A 19,059-nucleotide genomic window follows, 5' to 3' on the forward strand; every position below is an offset into this window, starting at 1 on the left:
GTGTGGGCGGATTCCGTGCAGCAATGAAAACTCTCATACAGAAACGTCTTAAACAGGTCATGACAAATTGACAATCAGAAATTGACTGAGCAGATACCCTGTACAGATACCCCGCATTAACTCGTACTAATATTCACTCAACGATTACCTTGCTTAACTATAAAAACATTAATTCATGTTATTAATAGGCTTTGGAAAGGTATTTCATTCAAAAATTGAAGGTAGTAAAAAGGTAGTAAATTCAATTTGTGAATATCTGTAGGCACCCTGAAACTATTTCAATGAGAATAAAACACCTGAATCAGTGCTATTTTTTTTACCGCCATATCTTCTGAATATGTGATCTGATAATCTCACCCTGAGGTGGACCTTTTGTCTTTCCAAGTAGAAAGTTGACACACTCACCCAACGTTGATGTCGAAAGCACATCGGCTGTGATATTTTTCTCTTCAATTTTTATTTTTATTTTACTTTAACCTTCGAGATTAAATGTCTGTTAAGTTCCCAAGTCCTTCCGTATGTCCCATGACTAGCAAAACATTGGTGAGACTGCCATGTTTTAGTGAACCCACGAAACTTGAGGTGATGTGATCTGGAAGAGCGTGGTTTGATACTGTAATAACAATCAAATAGGCTGTATTTTGAGTTTAAGTTTAAATATCCAATTTGTGACATTGTATACGTTTTTGATCATAATCTGTGTCCGGTCTGTTCATCACAGATTTTCCAAAATCACACACAAGGTGCATTTAGTCTATTTTCAACATTTAGAAGGAAAAAAAACAGAACAAAAGGTGTTATTAAGGGTTGGCACTGAACACACTGGAACAACAAAATATGACATGCTTGGCATTCAATGTGTTAAGGTGTGTAGTTGTTTAGATGCCTCTTACATACAGTGCATCACTTCTGAAGCATGCAGGGAGCCGCATTTGATAAGACCCTGTGAAGGGGAGTCACACTTAGTCATTGACAAGGCCATGGGTTACCTGCAACATAGCAAAAATATATTAGGAATGGACCAGACCTATTATAGGGCACATTCCCTACACAGAAGGCACAGAAAAATGATGTTGCTACCAGCTCCCGTCTTTTGTCAGGTCTTAATAATCTGGCTCCCTGTTGTTTACAAGTTGACACAGCAGGCATTATTAGAGGTAGAGCTCCAGCTTATTGATTGCAAGGGGCATGAGTTGGGCAGATGGTTGGTTGCCATGGCGCCGCTGCGTTTGGACACCTTTCATATTGTGCCATCCAAAATGGGCACAGCCATGACCTAAAGGTGATGCAGGTGGTCTTCCGATCATGGGGTTGCAGGTTCATATCCCACCCTCAGCATTAGGGTCCTTTAACAAGCTACCTGACCCCACATGGCTCCAGGGTCTGTTGCCAATACCCTGCTGTAACTGAAACAAATGGCCTGTAATAATTATCGCTTTGTCCTTTGGATAAAAGTGTCAGGTAAGTCATATGCAATGTGTAGCTTTATTAACCCCTTTATTTTTTATCTTCATCTTGCAAATATTGATTTATTTATTTTTAGGTTTTACTGATGATGACTTTGATTTTCAGTCAAACGTTGAACTTTTGAATCTTTCTGTTTGAAAGAAGCAATTACCTTGATGTTGTTTGGGAATTATTTTGGCTTTTTTCTTTTCATTTCTGGCTAGAAAAAATGATTACGTGTTTGATAAATATTCTGGGTTCAACATGTACGAAATGTTTTTCTACACCATTCCTACAGAGTGACATGATGAAACCCGTAGTGTTGACAAATTGAAAGTTTTTGGAGACTAATCTTTGAGTTGTTAGGTGTTATATTGTCTTGCGTGTGTTTTTTGCCGTAAGCCTAGTCTGCCATCATATTAACATGTTCACATGTATTCGTGTTCGTGAGAGCCCTTGAATATTTTTTTTTTTGCCTCGGTTATTCTTAAACCTTGGCAGCATTTCATCAAAGTGTCCATGGATCGCTCCCTAGCTGCTGTAAAAAATCTGAGGAAGCTGGCTCTCACACCGAGAGGCCTTATAGAACATTAGTCACACTCATCTTCACCCCACCTCTCTCTCTCTCTCTCTCTCTCTCTCTCTCTCTCTCTCTCTCTCTCTCTCTCTCTCTCTCTCTCTCTCTCTCTCTCTCTCTCTCTCTCTGAAACACACACACACACACACATACACACACACATGTTATGTAAGGCTGCAGGGGGTGGGGGGTTCAGCTGTGTCTGAGTGTGTCTCTCTCTGGCACCTCCTCACTCCCCTCCCGTTTTAAACCCTCTAAATAATGAATGGTGGTTATTTTCTGCCATGAACCTGCCTTCGCCACCCCACCCACTCACGTCTTGGTGCTCCTTACCTACCTGTCTTTCCGTTTCCCCCCTCCCCCATACCTTCTTTTCTTGTGTCTGCTCCTGCCGTTTGCTCAGCAGTCATCCTGTGTACAGTCACATCTTCTCCCTCTTCTCTCTATCTCCTTGGAGAATGATGTTGGTAACCATACTTTGGTACCATAGAATGTATATACAATCTATGTTTGGTACCCATTTAAAGTGTTTCTTTTTAAAATGTTCAATGTTGAAGCTAATTTCTGGTGGGTTTTTTTTACAGTGTTCTCATTAATCATGGGAATTCCTGGAAATGCCGGCAAAGGCTGGGAATATTGTTAATAGTGCATGATTATTATTAATAAGTAATGAAGCAATTTCTTGACGTATTACTTCAGGTCTGACGCATCACCAGGGAGTGAGTCAGTAACCATAGAAAGGGGAATTGGCTTCCTCAGCAGTGATGCAGACGCATTACATTTGCATTATATTCAGAAGAGGCATATTGCATTGCTACAGTACTCCCTGGTCCTTGTAGGAAGCTTTAACCAGAGATGGTTGATGGATAAAGACGATTCACATGGAGTTTTTTCCATAAGTAAGAATGAGAGTAACTTTTTGACTTAAGATGTATGTCAAGTGCAAAGAAATCCCGCAAAATGTCCATTCCACCAACAAACTTTAATGCAACGTTTCGGTCATCCGACCTTCTTCAGGTAAAGTATTAAAGTTTGTTGGTGGAATGGACAGTGTGCGGGATTTCTTTGCACTTGACTGACAACCCCGCTGGGATAACATCCTACACACCTGCCCAACTACAGAGGTGTGCAAAAGCGTCTCTATTGAACTGACTTAAGATGTATGACTTGAGGCTCTAAACTGCAATCCTATGGCAGCCATGCCTCTTTAGGAGACATGGGGAATGAATGGAGTTCAGTGGGAAAGTGAAAGAGAGTCCATTTTGGACTCTGGAGTTGATTCCACTCTGTTGCATTGGTGATGCAGACTACAGCTGATCTTGGTCTACCATTTTGAAAATCTTTGCGATATTGGAAGGGTTTCATAGCACTTGTACCAGGCAGACACCTTTCAACCTTAATTCTGATTTTGCATTCCTTTTGTTCTCTTTCCAGGAGATGATCATAGACAAGGTGAATGGAAAACCAATCCCAAGATTCTTGATTTATGACATAATCAAGTACATGGTGAGTACCCACAGCGTCCCAAGAAATATATGCCTCAGAACCAGATAAATGCATTTTGTTGTAGATCCTCAAAGTTTGTAGTGATATGAAGAACTGAAAATTTTATTTTTTTTAATTAAAAGCATTTGTAGGTCTTAAAGGGACACTGTGCAGGAAATGGTCAAAAAAGGTACTGCAACTATGCTGCTCATTGAAACTGGGCTGCCTATTGCCAAATTTGATCTTTACATGAAAGTTTACTAAGTAATAAACAAATATTTTCTAGTGTGGTCCAAGTACAGTAATTTTTGCAGCTAAAATGGCTATTTTTGGAAATTCAAAATGGCGGACCATGGAGAAGATCCCTCTTTTCATGTATGAAAAGTGCAATTTTTCCAGTCATAATGAGTACTTAGAATGTGATGCTGGTGGTAAGTATTCATGAAAAAGGTAACATTAGTGAATGGGCAGCATGAATTCTGGAAATAAACAACTAAAAATCTCACACAGTGTCCCTTTAATTTTAAAAAAATCAAACGTACAAGTCATATAAGCTCTCAGAACCAGAGAAATACATTTTCTTTTGAACCCTGATGGCTATGGCTATTATGTAGTCTCATAGTTAATGTTGAAGTAAAATTCCTGTCACTTTCAACAGGTGCGTCAATCACGCTTTGCCTTGCCAATAACTGACAACATAGCCTTTTTTGTTCAGACATTTCCACATAGCCTTTTATGTTCAGACATTTCTGAGGTCCTTGCCATTCTCATGGGGGCATGGGTTTGTTAGTACCAGGGTTCTAAATTAACACACGCCAACCCGCCAAACACGGGTGAAAATTAATTTTGGCCGGTGGAAAAAAATACCTACCCGCCCATTTGGCTAGTAGCGCCCGAGTAGCCTACAGTAAATTGTGAACGGTAAACGGCTGCTTGTATGACAACGATACGGCGAGATTTCCTACATTACCCATAAACACTCCCGTCATGACCCCACCCCACCGTGAGCGTTCCGAAGCAGCAGCCACTCCGTGCTGCTGTTGCGCGCGCCAGGCCAGAAAGCATTTCAGAGCTCCTGTGCGCTCACACTATTTTGACAGGCAACTCTACCCTGCTCCTGTTGCTTTCGCTCCACCACTATTAGGCCTACTGTTACTATTAGCATTCGCCGACACCGACACACCTTGCTCTAACAGGCTGACTTTTTAAGCTGCGAGGACCTGACCGAAGAGTTTCAATAACAGGAGTGTTGTGGAACGAAATAGCGACAAGGGCAGAGGAGGAGAACGGGCTGTCAGAGTAGTGTGAGCGTAGCTGTCAGTTGTCTTCTGAAATGTTTTAAGTCCTGGCGCAACTAAGTTGGAAAGCCCACGCCATCGGAAAGAAGGGCAGACCTTATGCCCGTGCGAGTAGGCTACGTGCGCCATGTACGATATGGAAGTAACAAAGGAAGCGAACATTTCCGTGATATTATTTGATTTTATCTAAACATAGCGTAGGCTTCTTGTTATTTTGTTGCGCATGGTAGAGAAGAGCTCCTGGAGGAAATAATGGTGCCTATAGCATCATACTGTAGGCCACATAAACACACAATAGGCACACACGACATCATATCCATTATTGCACAACGTGTGTGTGTGTGTGTGTGTGTGTGTGTGTGTGTGTGTGTGTGTGTGTGTGTGTGTGTGTGTGTGTGTGTGTGTGTGTGTGTGTGTGTGTGTGTGTGTGTGTGCGTGTGTGTGTGTGTGTGTGTGTGTGTGTGTGTGTGTGTGTGTGTGTGTGTGTGTGTGTGTGTGTGTGTGTGTGTGTGTGTGTGTGTGTGTGTGTGTGTGTGTGGACCTCTCCTCTTCTCTTCCTCTCTTNTCCCTCCTTGGAGTGTGAGGTTTTGTAGTGTTTGGTTTAAAGGTCTGTTGTGTGTGTGGCTTGAGTGATGTGATTCACTGTTTTCAGAGGTAAAAATAAAGCAGAAGTTAAAAAAGTATATATAATATGCTTATTATAGACCTAGTATGTAGTGGAAATTTGGATAATAATAATAATAATAATAATAATTAAAAAAAAAAAACACGACCAGCCTAACGCAAGATTAAAAAATGGCTAGTTGAACTTCTGTTTGGCTGGTAAGAAAAAATGTCTACTAGCCAAATTGGCTTGTGGTGGAAAAAGTTAATTTAGAGCCCTGGTTAGTACATAGTATTAGGAAACTGGCTTTATTTTGGAGCTTTAAAACCAAGCGGCCCTTGACCTTGTCATAAGCCTCCCAATGCTCCATTGACCTCATCACAAGCTTGGCAACGCACCTCTTGGTATTACAAAATAAATTGGACTAATGCCCCTCAATGGCAACTGAGCACCCCGAGGAGCTGTAGAGCGCTTGCTGAGAAACAATTGTAAAATAATCAGCCTGAGAGGCGTTGAGGTGGTGGCACATCCCTGTCCAAGATCTGAAAAAGGCCTTGATGATAATGGAGTCGCCTATCTGAAAACCTGGAAAAGGAATCCTTAGTAAACTCAACTTTCCCATATACGATCAGCCAACACATTCACACCGCTCATCCCAAGGACAAAGCTCAGCGGCATTAACTAAACAATGCAGTATATGCTGTACCATGCAGAGAAGAATGTTCAGCCACCAGTATGTGCCACCACTGCCACCAGTTTGTGAATGTGGGTGTGAATGAGTGAATGTGAGGCATACAATGTAAAGCACTTTGAGTGCTCGAACGAGTGGAAACATGGTATTTAAAATGCAGTCCATTTACCATTTACCTTCATGGTTTCTCAGAAAAGTCATTACTGACTTCCTTACCAACCCCACTCGGTTTGAATGACAGGAACGGTGCTACACGATGCTAACAACTTTGTTAGTTTGATGCAACTAAAAAAACAAACAACAAAAAAACTATAAACTAAACTTCTCCATAAGCAAACTTGGAGTGGACCTTTGGAAGTTATATTAAGTCTTTATTGAAACAATTAGCACTGACAACATGTAAAACCATTCTTTGGGTGATTTAGCACACATGGGCACTGACTGTTCACTGATCCCATTGGGCGGATGCACAATCCATGTGGGGACTGTCTGCTCTGTTGCATCTGCCATAACATCAGAATTTTCCACTCTGACTGACAAATCCACTGCAGCCATCAATCAGACCACTCATATGAATGGAACACATGAAAAGAAAATGCTGATTCTGCCAGATGGAGGGTGCCAGTGTAAACGAGGAGTGATATACGCCAGTCTTGTGCATGCAAATGAAGACTGGTAGTTTGAGAGCGGTGTCAGTTGTTGAGGTGCTGGTCACATTTCAGAGTGTGAAACTGCTGGTGGAGAGAAATGAAACAAATCCCTGATAGTCTTGGACCTCAGTTTACCACATTACCTCGGGTCGGACTTGACCCCGGGTCTCCGGATATATGGCATCAGGTGTCCAGAAGGAGTGCAGACTTATATTCCCTTGTTCCCCAAACAGATGTCTTTCATCCTCAAAAAACAAGAAACATTTTTTTTAATGGATATACCTTTTAAGCCTGCCTATACACAGATATTTTATGGAAAAAATCAGCTCCACAAAACATTTTATGATGCAGCTCATTCAATATCAATGCCAAACAAACTGGAATATGCTTACTATTCAAACCTACATGTAACCACCTTAATTCTTACAGTAGTGTAAATTAAACATGGTGTGTGGTTATATCAAGAAACTAGCCGTGTTTGCCCCCTCATAAAACACGTCTTTTCATTCAAAGGAAAATGCTATAATTTAGCAAAGCACTGCATGTGTGTGTAATTTATATCATTACATTTACCTCTTATTTCACATAATATTAATGTATTTTCAAAACATTTGACTGAAACTAGCTGAAATTCTATAATTTCTGACATGTCCCAAAACAGCAAAGTTTCTTGTCAGTCGTCCTGTGACTGCATTCACCTGGACGGGGATATCTCGGCACTAGGGATGCAAATTATCGATTAATTCATTAATCATTAGTTGATAGTGTTATTGATCGACTTTCGATTAATTGATAAGCAGTGTTTTTTTCACCTGAATTTCATAGGGCCTTTTAAAATAGCAGCTAAATAGTTAAAACACTGAGTTCAAAAAGTATAGGCCTATATTGTTATATTAAATTATATTATGAGAATTAGGCCTACATTATGATCATTAAGCCCATATTGTATTTCATTGTAGTATGTTATATTATATTATATATTCCTCAAGTAATTATGCATTAGGAAAAGAAAGCAGACATGTTTTCTATGGCATCTCCACACCACCTTTGGGGGGGCATTGCTTGGTTTCACCCAGGAGTGAACTAGTAGCCCCACGCCCCCTCTATGTCGCCTATAGCCTTGCAGTTGCCTGAGACAGAAATATTATAGTAAGGGGAGATAGGACAGGTACATAGAAATTAACGGTGAAGATTCGTAACGCAAATATGGCGTCTACCCGCACATCTCCCGCCTTTCTGGTAACAAGAGCCAATGTGCCTGCTGAGCTGCGTTGCCAGTGATCCAATCATCTGGCTGCATCGGCGCACGCGAAATTATGCACATGCTCAGTTGTGAAAAGCCGTTGCTCTCGTGCCGTTAAGAAACTACTGCGCCTGCGCTTTGTCAAAAAAACCGTGAGAAAAGTGGCTCAAAAAGCTTTATTTTGACTCGTATGACACAACCAAGTAGTCTAGATTGATCAGTTTTTCACGGTCGTTTCAACCATATGGTTTTCACAACCGTTGGGTTCCCCTCCGTCCTATACTCAATTTCCCCATTCATTTTTCCCATTGACTCTCAGATCTGGTCTACTTAATCGCGAAATAGCACTCCGAAGGCGTCACCAAGATGGCCGCCATATGTCCCCTCTCAATCTAAACTCTCTCTGCCTGAGATATGATGACAGACAACGTTGAGTGAAACGTGATCAGACTCAGAACTTGTCTGCATATAGGTGTGTCAGCCAGCATGATCAACCACAAGCATTTTAATTGTATACGCTTCAAAATAAAGAAATGCTATCTTTTGGGTGGTGTGTTGTTGTCCATAATGCATAGTAATGTCAACAAAGTTCGTTTCTGAACAAAAAAGCTATTCCCTGTGTCTGTAAGGAGAGCTAATAAGCTAACAGGCTCCATTGAGAATGAATGGAGCTATGACAACAACACTTACAGCTAACATGGATTCACCTGAAATTGAACAGATGGTGCTCCTCTTCATGCATGGTCATATACTACCATGCCCAGTTCAGCTAATACTAGTCTTGATATCTGACAGGGTGTTAGTGATTAAAATTACAGCTCACAATTTGAAATGACTACGTTTGTGATTTCGCTAGTTAGCACGCTAAGCTAACATAGCAAGCTTAACCCTACAGTGAAATGCTGCTTGCAGTGACATTTGCCTGTCTTGAAAGATCGTTTTTCTCATAATTCAAACAGTAACAACACAATTGGGCTTGGCATAATCACAGATTCAAGTACACATCTCCAAAAGACCCACAAGAACTCTAGAAGTTGCAATGACGATTTAATAGATAAAATCTGCGCACCATGGATTTGAATAGGACTAGAACTACTCAACAGTCTCTAGCGCCCTCTAGCGATTAATCGCGATTAATACATTTTGATCGAGCAAACTCTTGACCGACAACTAATCTAAAGTCGATTAATCATTTGCATCCCTACTCGGCAACAATAAAAAATGTAAAAAGTAATTTGTATGCAGTCAAGATCATTTTGTAACAAAACCATTTAATTGGATAAGGTGATAATGAACAACAAAATCCACATTTTCCCTTTTATTAAATGTACCTCTAAGTTGAAAGTGGGCTTAAAGGGTACATGGGCTTAATGGGTATGCTTACCTTACTATGTTGGTGCGTGTGCAAATTCCACTTGTTAATCCTGTCCTGTGATGCTCCGTGCCACCAAAACCGTTGAAGTGCACTAGTCTTTTGCACTGTGCTACTGTGCACAGATTGGTTGTGCCAGATATCGGGTAGCTTGTCTGTAGCAAAAAGAAACAGGAGTTCAGTTTAGTTTGAGCATAGCAAGGAAATGTACCTTTTTGTTGTGGAAAGTGACCTTCGCTTGTTGCAGTTTCAGATGGCACAAAGCGGTGGCCCAAGCTGCTGTTGTAACCACCACATCGCAATATTGACCCATCATCTGAAAGCAGACATATATGCTCAGACAGGTAGAAAACTGATAACAGAGCAGGTTAGAGGCAGCTGTTGCTATGGCGACTCGCTGGGAATGTGCCTATGAGATGGGGTGAATGTGAGAGGGAAATTAAGACAATGTTCATTACCCCTGGCACGTCGCTACAAGCATGTTGATGCACCCTCTGCAGTGATGGTGCAAAAGCTCTGCGCTCGGTGGCCGCTAATATCCCCTTGGCTCTCAACAGGGCACTCAATGAATACATATTCACCTAGCAGTTGCCCTCTACAGATATCTGTAGAAATATCGCCATAGGATAAAATATCTTCAGGTCCTTTGGTACATACAGAGCATGCATAGCTCTCAAAGATATCCACCGATCTCACAATACATTCAGTAGTCCATAGAAGAATATTCACAAATCTCTTGATACAGACAGCCATTTAACAAATACGTCTCAAATCTCTAGTGACAAATGTGCTGTTTCCATGGTATTCACTTGCCTGTTAGGAACAAATACAGTAAATGGCAAACCTGTAGGGAAAGTGCTGCTCGTGAACAGGTTTCAGCCTGTCTGCATTTTATGTTACATTTTACATTAAGTTTAGTACATTTTTGTGACTCAAGCCAATTCCTTTTGCCAAAACAAATGGTGAACATGCACTCTTTTTGCATGGAGAAATAAAATGTTTGACTCCATAACCACTGCGACTAAACAAACAGTGAAATATGTTGGGATTCATTAGGCAAAGGCTTTTATTTGGTTTGAGTATTGTTTTTAATGTGTATACTACAGTATAGCGTCTATACATTAAGGAAAGGCTTTGTCAGGGTGCTGCAAGATCTAATGCCCCATAACAGAGCACAATCTGCTCTTAGTCAATGAGGAGGCAAGGCATTTGCATGGTCATTTTAAAGTAAAAAAGGGAATCCCAAGGAAGAGGGTGTAGAAAATGTCCACTCTCTCTTGCTTATTTTCTTTACTAAACAGTCTGATGCATCATTACATGCACAGACGAGTTTTGACCTGAAGCCATCCTCAGCGTGTAGTCTACTTCGACTTGCAGTCTTTTTCTGCTCTACCTGATGACTTGTATTGGATGCACTCACCCAAAGACAGCATCAAGTACTTCTGAGTTTGAGCACGCCTACAATTGAAACTTTTCTTGAGTGTAGGCACACTAATAACTCTCATCATTTTGAATACTCATTCAACAGTAATGACTTTATATAATTGTGCTTGCTGCGTGCGCTATTATCCCATTTGCTGTGAACCAATGGGCTCTCATTAATCTTTTCCAGGACAATCCTGTGGGCCAGTGCGATTTTGGCACACGTCTGATCTGCATCGAAAAAGAAATTATCTTCCCCAGACAAGAGAAGATGAAGACGGGCCAGATTGACAAAACAAAAGAGCCTTTTAGCGTCAGAAACAAACCGTTTTTTGACCTCCACGCAACAGGAAAGGTAACAAAACATGCGCATGTGCGCACGCGCACACACACACACACACACACACACACACACACACACACACACACACACACACACACACACACACACACACACACACACACACACACACACACACACACACACACACACACACACACACACACACACACACACCTATTGTACAATGAATATATATACTGCGCCATATTTGTATTGGCATACAGATCAGCTTTCTTTGAGGAATTGAGTTCATGATGACATGTCTTTCAGTTTTTGCGTAGCTAATTTCATGTGACCCAATAGACAAAGTTTATGTAAAATGGTATATTGGCCCTTTCAGTGGATACACAGTATAAAGATGGAATGGCAATTGTGTCCGAATTCAATACACAGCTAAAATAGTTATGTATTCATTTGACGCAGTGCTTCTCAGCCTTTTTTGAATAAAAACGCCCCATTGACCTCATCATAAACCTGCCAACACCCCTTAGTATTAAAAATAAAACAAACTAATGCCCCCCCAATGACAACTAAGCACCACCCCCTCTCAGCTATCCCTCTCAACGCCCCCTAGGGCTCCCCAACGCCCCCAGGGGGCTATAGGGCCCCCGTTGAGAGAGACTGATTTAATGTAAAACCTCCAGCATTTTCTATGAAAAAACAAATTGTTGTTTAGTCTGTGGAAAACAAATGGTAACTTGTGTGCAAAAAAAGCTGTTCCAATGTGCAGTCTTTAAAGTAAAACCAATCATCAGCAGCAGAAGAGAAAACCCAGCCAGAGGCCTGAATAGGACCTTGATTCGAATGTCGATTGGCACTGTGAAGTGAGAATCAAGGACAGAACACATTCAAGTCCTCTGAAATGCCTGCCTCACAAAAAACTCTAGAACTATAGTGAAGTCCTGAAACGAACGAAGATTTATCAAGGTCATCAAGCAATTAGTTTGGCACAATCTTCTCACTGCTTTGTCTCGCTTTACATTCGTTGCAGATGATGACAATGTTTCCGTCATTTGGAACAGGCCAAGAGGCAGCAGATCTCCAACTTTGTTCCGTTTTTACCCCTGTTCAGACATGATGGGCAACACTGTCTGCTTAATTTATGACTTATTTCTTAAAAAAAAAAAAAACCTTATCTTGATTGTCTCGTGTTACAATCTTTTGTCCACTGTCCCTTTTTTTGTTCGAAGCATGCAAGCCCCATCTTGTTTGGGACTAGCTGGTGTGTTGGGGATGATTTTGTGGTGAAGTCACCAGTGGCTTCGATCTTTAATTGAGAGTGCCTTTGTTCTCAGCTCCAGACATCTGCCCCTGGAGTACAGCATCTCCTCTGTTGAGTGGGGCCGAGGGGGACCACTGGGGGGGACAAAGGCCCCCCTGCTTTACCCCATCGTGTGTCTGGAGCTTTAACTCTGAGGACCTGGCACTGGCTGGAAATTCCCCAAAACGATTTTTCGTCACAATTGAATAAGCCCCCCTTTGTGCCTCTTTTTCCATGTCGTCGTTTCAAATGCCGTAGTTCAGTTTTTTTCATCTTTAGGCCTTGTTATGTTACAAGTGCATGACCCAAGCGCAAGCAACAGAAGTTGTTCCTCAAAATGACTACTTATTAAAGTAAAGAACCAAACAAATAAAGATGATATTTGTGAATATGCAGCACAAGTTCTAGAAATTAACTACTAAAGAATTGTGTGTAATACATACTCTATCTTTAAGGTCCAGGCGTTTAAGGGCATCGTGGATTGCCATGCACCTGCTTCAGTTAGGCGGCAAGTGAGGTGAGGCTGCAGGCTGCCCTAGAATTAGGCAGTGCAGAGGTCATAGCATTATACACGTACAGCAGCATCTGTATTGGGCATAGACGTGGATAAGCACCACTGCATTTCTGTTTGAAATTCTGCAGTGTTTTCAGGTGAACATGTAATTGTTTCCCCTTGGTATTGTGTGAGCGTGCGTGTGTTTGACTGCACGTAGAACTATTGGATCACTTTTATATGAGAATACTTTCGTCCAAAACATATCGACCCATTGTTGTCAAAGCCTCTCTGAAACTTCTGTGAGACACTATTTGAACAACATCCGGCCCTGTATATTATACTGTTAGGGGTATGAATTCAGTAAGTGTGTGTGTGTGTGCGTGCGTGCGTGCGTGTATATTCGTCCTTGCATGTGTTTCCAGGTCATGGGAAAGACACCCGTGCTGTGTATGATGTGCATTTTGAATGCATAAGTCCATGCTGTTGGTTTTTGGCATTTTACCTCAGGCCTTTGCATCGTACTATGCTCACATCCGACAGCGTGCCTGTGTGAGTGCATATTTATTTATATAGAAATGCACGTCAGCTTCACACAAGTTGACGTGAGACCTGGGGATGGTTTTGGGGGGTAAAACCTCTCAAATAGGTCAGCACGAAACCTCCACGTCATCTCTGCATCAGCCGCACTCAGCATGGAGCTCTCTCCGAATGCTAAGCGCAACTTCTCCATTTAGCTGGTAGTAATAAGGTAATAAATATACAGGCCCAGGCCTCATGAGACAACTGTGCTGACGTGAAACAGCCTCCCAACCAGAGCAAAGCCCCGGCTAGTGCGTCTGTGTTTTGATGTTGTGAGAGAAGCTCGCCCTTGCATGAATGGGAATCACCCACCATCAAAGCCCATGCTGCTACTGCCACTGCTGCAGACGCATGCGGGAGAAACACTAGACACATGAAGCAGGACAGAGTGCTTTGTCTGGGTCAATGACCTTACCAAATATCATGTCAAATCAGCTGTGTTTTGTGAGCCGAACGTTAAGAGTTATTTTTCTTTCCTGACCTTTTTTTTGTCACAATTTAATTTACAGGAATTACTCCATCATGCATTGTGACATAAAAGTTCAGTCTTTCTCTGTACCACTGCAGTGCCAAGTTGTCAAAGCTATAGAGCAGAGTGGCCAAAGCTGGAGAGAATGTTGTGTTGGACTTCACCTTGAAGTCACTGTGGAAAAAAAAAGTTCTGTCAGACGTTTGTTTTGTTTTGCTTTGTTTGTTTTCATGCTTACCTAAAGCAACCAAAGCAGAGAAGTAGCCCATCTAATTGAAGAAGGGTAGCTGTCAATACAGTTTGAATTCATTGAGATTCTTTGTTCGACTTGGTAAATCTGTACATTGTAATTCATCACCATCAGGCGGAGGCGTAGCTTATTTTTCCATAAATTTCACTGGGATTTCAAATTCTCCTTTTTGCTGTGTTTCCTCAGTATGCTTTGCGGTCAGTAAATTCACTCTTCACATGATCCGTCATCTGTCAGAGAAACTGTGAGCTCTTTGTTTGCCTATATACACTTCATGCTTAATCTGTTCCAGTTAAGTGAACGTGAAAAATCCCTCTTCAAACATGGATTGCTTATTTGCATTCACCCTTCAAAGGCAATTAACAATGATATGCTATAGCTAGTTTACACGCTCAAGTAATGGCTCACCCAGCTTTGAAGTTGAAGGCTATTAAAGTTAAATTAACAATACTATTTCAAATACAAATGTCTACATAACTGATTATATTCAGAAAGTGTTGCTTGCAAAATACTGATGAACCTTGTCATGTGTAGACAACACTGAACCTTACAGCAAATTACCAAGGAGTTTTGAGGGCAGTGTAGCATAGCCAAAGATCGTCTGTATTCAATATCATATTGGACATTTTTGGCACAACTTAATGGCACAAATACATGAGGTGCGACTTGAGCGATACCAGCGATGGAAGTAATTGACTTTGTATTGAATCGCTGGGGACAGAAGAGACAAAAGCGATTTGGGTGACAAAAGCGACTTGAGTGACAGTTTGTAATTGAACTTGAGCAAATATTAAGCTTATGCTAATTAGCTATGATGCGGTTCGGCGACAGCCGCTGCAGCCAATTGGAATGTCAGCATGCTTGCATTCTGCTTTCACTTACATAGCTCGTGCCGCTCTTGCTATGAACACAGTCAAACGATTCTCTGTAGTTTGTTCGCCTCTGGTGTGTTGACGTGGTAAGAGGTGACCGCAATGACGGTGCATTGAAATCTTTTCCAAGCATTTGCATAACATCAGTTGGATTTACTGTCAGACTTGGAGATAACAATAATGAGTTGTCTGATATTGTTGATGTTCTGATGACGTCAGAGTCTCCTGTTTTGTATGTGTCTGTTTTTGTGTTAAGGTATAGGGGGGAATAAAAGGTTATCTTGACTCCTTCTGCCTGGAACTCTTGTGGGAAAGAGTACAACATACTTCTTAAATAATGCATTGTATATATTTTGACTCATCACCCAGCTGCATTGCAGTTTTTTGTTTTTGTTTTTTTTTATAACCGTTGTGAAGCAGAGATTGAAGTCCCTCTAGCCATCTTGCTTGTTTACAAACCTCCTTTTGTCAGTCTGGCTGCGTCTCTAGATATCTACCACCCCATCTGACAGCCTACCTGCCGTCCAGCACCCTCTTGCCATCCTCCTCCTCGGCTGCCCATCTGCTGTCTGCCCGCCAAACCGTAGGATTTGCTTCAGCGGTGTCAGGGTCCCATAATGTAGCAAAGTAACAAAACATAGTCCAAATCACTGCACTGCGATTTTGCACAGTCGACGTTGATTTACTGACTGTTTATTCTGCTCAACAACCTAAACAGTGTATTGGACCAATTGCAGCCACTGTTAGTGGTGGTAAGATGGCTAGTTCACCTCAGCTATAAGGAAGGACACAAGAGGTACACATGAGAAAGCAACAATGTTTATATCTATATCTTTTTTTATCTTTACATCTAGTTCCAAGGCCATGCAGAATGACTCTGCACGAAGAATTGCAAGCTAATTCCTAGAGAGGACAAATGTTAGTGTTTGCATGCCATGCTGTCTAGAGTAGTGTGTCTTAATTGGGGCTCTACAGCCCCCCAGGGGGCATTAGAGAGCCCTTGGAGGGCATTGGGAGGAGACAGCATGATGAATCATCTACATTAGAATAGACTTAGTTCTTTTTAACACAAAATATTGACTTAATCATGGTTTAAAGCACAACCACCTTCATAGCATAGAAAGGGGCATTTTGTTAAGAACCATAGCTCTCGCGGTTATATCAAGCTAATGTAGTCTTTCAGTGGTGTCAGGGTCTGCATTACTGCAGCTCCTAATTAGAGAGTGCCCCAGCAATTAGATGGTAAGTGGTAATACTGACAGTGTTTACCTTTTTTCCAGACACTTTTCAAAAACACCTTATCAAAATACAAAAGAACCAATTTTAGTACATTGTAATTGTTATTATATCGTTGTTATTATATTATCGGATGTTGCTGTGAAGACATAATTTATTGGAAATAAGAAACATAAACAAATGCATCAGCTTTCAGCAAAACAAGGAGAAAAACATCCCAAAACGCCTTGGGTAATATTTAATTTATTCATTACAGTTTTTTTAAGAGGAACATCTAATTTACATAAAACCTCTTAGACATTCTTAGGTTAAGTCGGCTACTCTGAAGAATCTGGTTTGGACTGATAAAGGTAGTGCTACAGAATTAAACCTTTACCCTGCCTCTGTTTAGAAAATGTGCAAGAGCAGTGACGGTGGGAACGGTGGTTGCTCAGCTGTAATAAAAATTCAACGTATTGGTCGCAAGATGACAACTACACCCCCCACCCCACCCCCACCCCCAACCCCCAGCAGTTCTTAAGCCTAATCCAGATTTGGGCAAATCAGTGGGTCACAATGAGTAGAAGATAGACTTCCAATTAATAGAACAAAAGCTCAGGAGGCGAGGTCCAGGGCATGTGACTGTGATTTGCCGCTTGTGGGTCACAGTTTTGTCACGATTTTGGATGGTCTAGACTAGTGTTTCTCAACGGGCAACTAGGGGGGCATGAGAAACATACAGCTGGGGGGAGGTTGCTTAGTTACCACTGTTGGGCATTAGTCCATTTCATTTTTTAATACTAAGGGGGCCGTTGGCAGCAGGGGCGCCTCCAAGTGGTGGCTAGTGGTGGCTACCGCCACCACGTGATCACTCTCAGCCACCACGTTAGCCACCACAACAAAATCTGTTAAACTGGCTGGCTTGCATGGCTTGTAGAATTAGCTAAACTACAACTCCCAGCATGCACGATAACAAGCTACGCTAGGTAATAGCTAGACCCGCCCCTCCCTCGAATCGAGAGTCAGTCGAAAGACGTAACGTAAGCTCTTCATTTCTCTTCAGTTGCGTCGGGCGGGCAGGCTGCGTACAGCAGTGAGATGGACAACAACAAAGGTGTCAGTCTGTAAATAAATGATTTACAACGTTCTCTATGCTTTGTTTTTGAAAAGTTATGGCCCATATTTGATTACAAACAATGTGTTGAGGACTTCAAACTGGTTGTTGCTAGGAAATGGCATTTTAGCCTCCTGCAGTTAACTGATATGCTACTTCAAAAAACGAACTGCTTGTTAAACATTTCATACTTAAAAACTGTCCCCTAATACTCCGTTTTGAATGCTAACTTGCTAAGCCCTTCTTTAGGTTACAAACAAAGTCGAACAATTGAAGATGTATTGATGGTTGCTGAATCAATATTGGATCTCTGCTGCTTTGTTGACAAAACGTCTGAGGTCCTCCCCTTTGCTAGGTCAACTTATAGAAAGCTACCCTTGCACATTCTGCTTATGAATGTCAGCAGGGCTGTCATTAATGAAAGCATAAGCAAAATGTTAGCTTCATTTGTTTGAAAAGTGCTATATTTGCAGCCAAAATTCATGAAGATATTTGTTAGTGTGAAAACCAATATACCTCAGCTGATATGTTTGTTTTTTCAGGTGCCAATTGAGCAAGGCACCCACTGGGAAAATGTAGTTCCTGTGTCAGTATGAGAGACACTTTTTCTGCACGTGTGTATGTGTGTGTGTATGTCTGTCAACTTGTGACATTTTATATTATAATTTTTTAAAAATTGATTGGCAGCACTGTATTTTATAGGCTATCATATCATACACAATGGGCTTGAGATCGAGACAATATAGAAAATAAGACTGTAGCCTATGCCTACATAACTAAGCTTAATCCTAATAATAAACAAAATGGCTATCTAGCCTATATAACAACCCCAGTAGGCTATCTGTAGCCTAGATCAATACATTTGGGTTTTCGTCGGGTATGCCACCCCAAGATTTTGCCTAGCTCCAGCTAGCCACCCACAGGATTTATTTCTGCTGGCGCCACTGGTTGGCAGGCTTATGATAAGGTCAAGGGGGCGTTGGGAGACACAGATTGCAGTTGTTCAAAAAGGGTGAGAACCACTGGCCTAGATAAGAAAGAAAACTGTGAAAACATGGTCAATGGAAAGGCTTATGTTTTAGATTTAGCTCTCCCTCCACATCTTACTCATAGCCCCTCATGACTACTAGATCACAAAGCTTTTTTGATGTGCCTGAGTCTTAAAAAAATACAGTTTTTCGATCAGTGGCGAGGCCAGTATCGGTACTACCTGAAGATGGTTTATTTATTCCAGTGTCCTCTGTGAGCTATTTTACCTTCACTGAGATGGAGTCCAAAGATGTCTGGACATGAATCACAAAGAATGCTCAAGACTATGGTGAGGAGAATATTACACAGTATTGAGAAAAGACGTGGAAAGAATCGTAAGAAAGCATTTGTTTTGTTTTGGTTAGGTATTAAATTAAATTGGTTTAAGATGGGCTGTGTTTGTTGGGAAAAAAACAACAACTGCTAGTTAAATCTCTTTTGTTTGATGAAACTTGTGCCTGATCCAGAGAGAGGGAGAGGGAGATGTGTCAGCGGCATCATCACACCACCTACCTCCGCCTGTTTCTCATGAATCACAGGGCCCCAAGAGTCTCTGGAGCCTCACAGCAGAACACTGGAGAGATTCAGTCGCATGTCTTGTGAGGCAACCGTCTTCTAGAAGACCAGCCATGTTCTACAATGC

General features: G+C 41.5%; 1 protein-coding gene across 1 annotated transcript in view; it reads left to right on the top strand.

Moving 5' to 3' along the window:
- Nucleotides 1–19,059, top strand: part of rngtt (RNA guanylyltransferase and 5'-phosphatase) — a 66,956-nt gene that overhangs the window by 20,327 nt on the left and 27,570 nt on the right. Inside the window, exons 10-11 of the mRNA XM_063222887.1 lie at nucleotides 3,458–3,529; nucleotides 10,979–11,143. Of these exons, the coding sequence (XP_063078957.1) occupies nucleotides 3,458–3,529; nucleotides 10,979–11,143 (237 nt within the window). The remainder of the gene's footprint in view (nucleotides 1–3,457; nucleotides 3,530–10,978; nucleotides 11,144–19,059) is intronic.

The sequence above is a fragment of the Engraulis encrasicolus genome, chromosome 18 (genome assembly GCF_034702125.1).
Source record: "Engraulis encrasicolus isolate BLACKSEA-1 chromosome 18, IST_EnEncr_1.0, whole genome shotgun sequence".
NCBI classification, from domain to species: domain Eukaryota; kingdom Metazoa; phylum Chordata; class Actinopteri; order Clupeiformes; family Engraulidae; genus Engraulis; species Engraulis encrasicolus.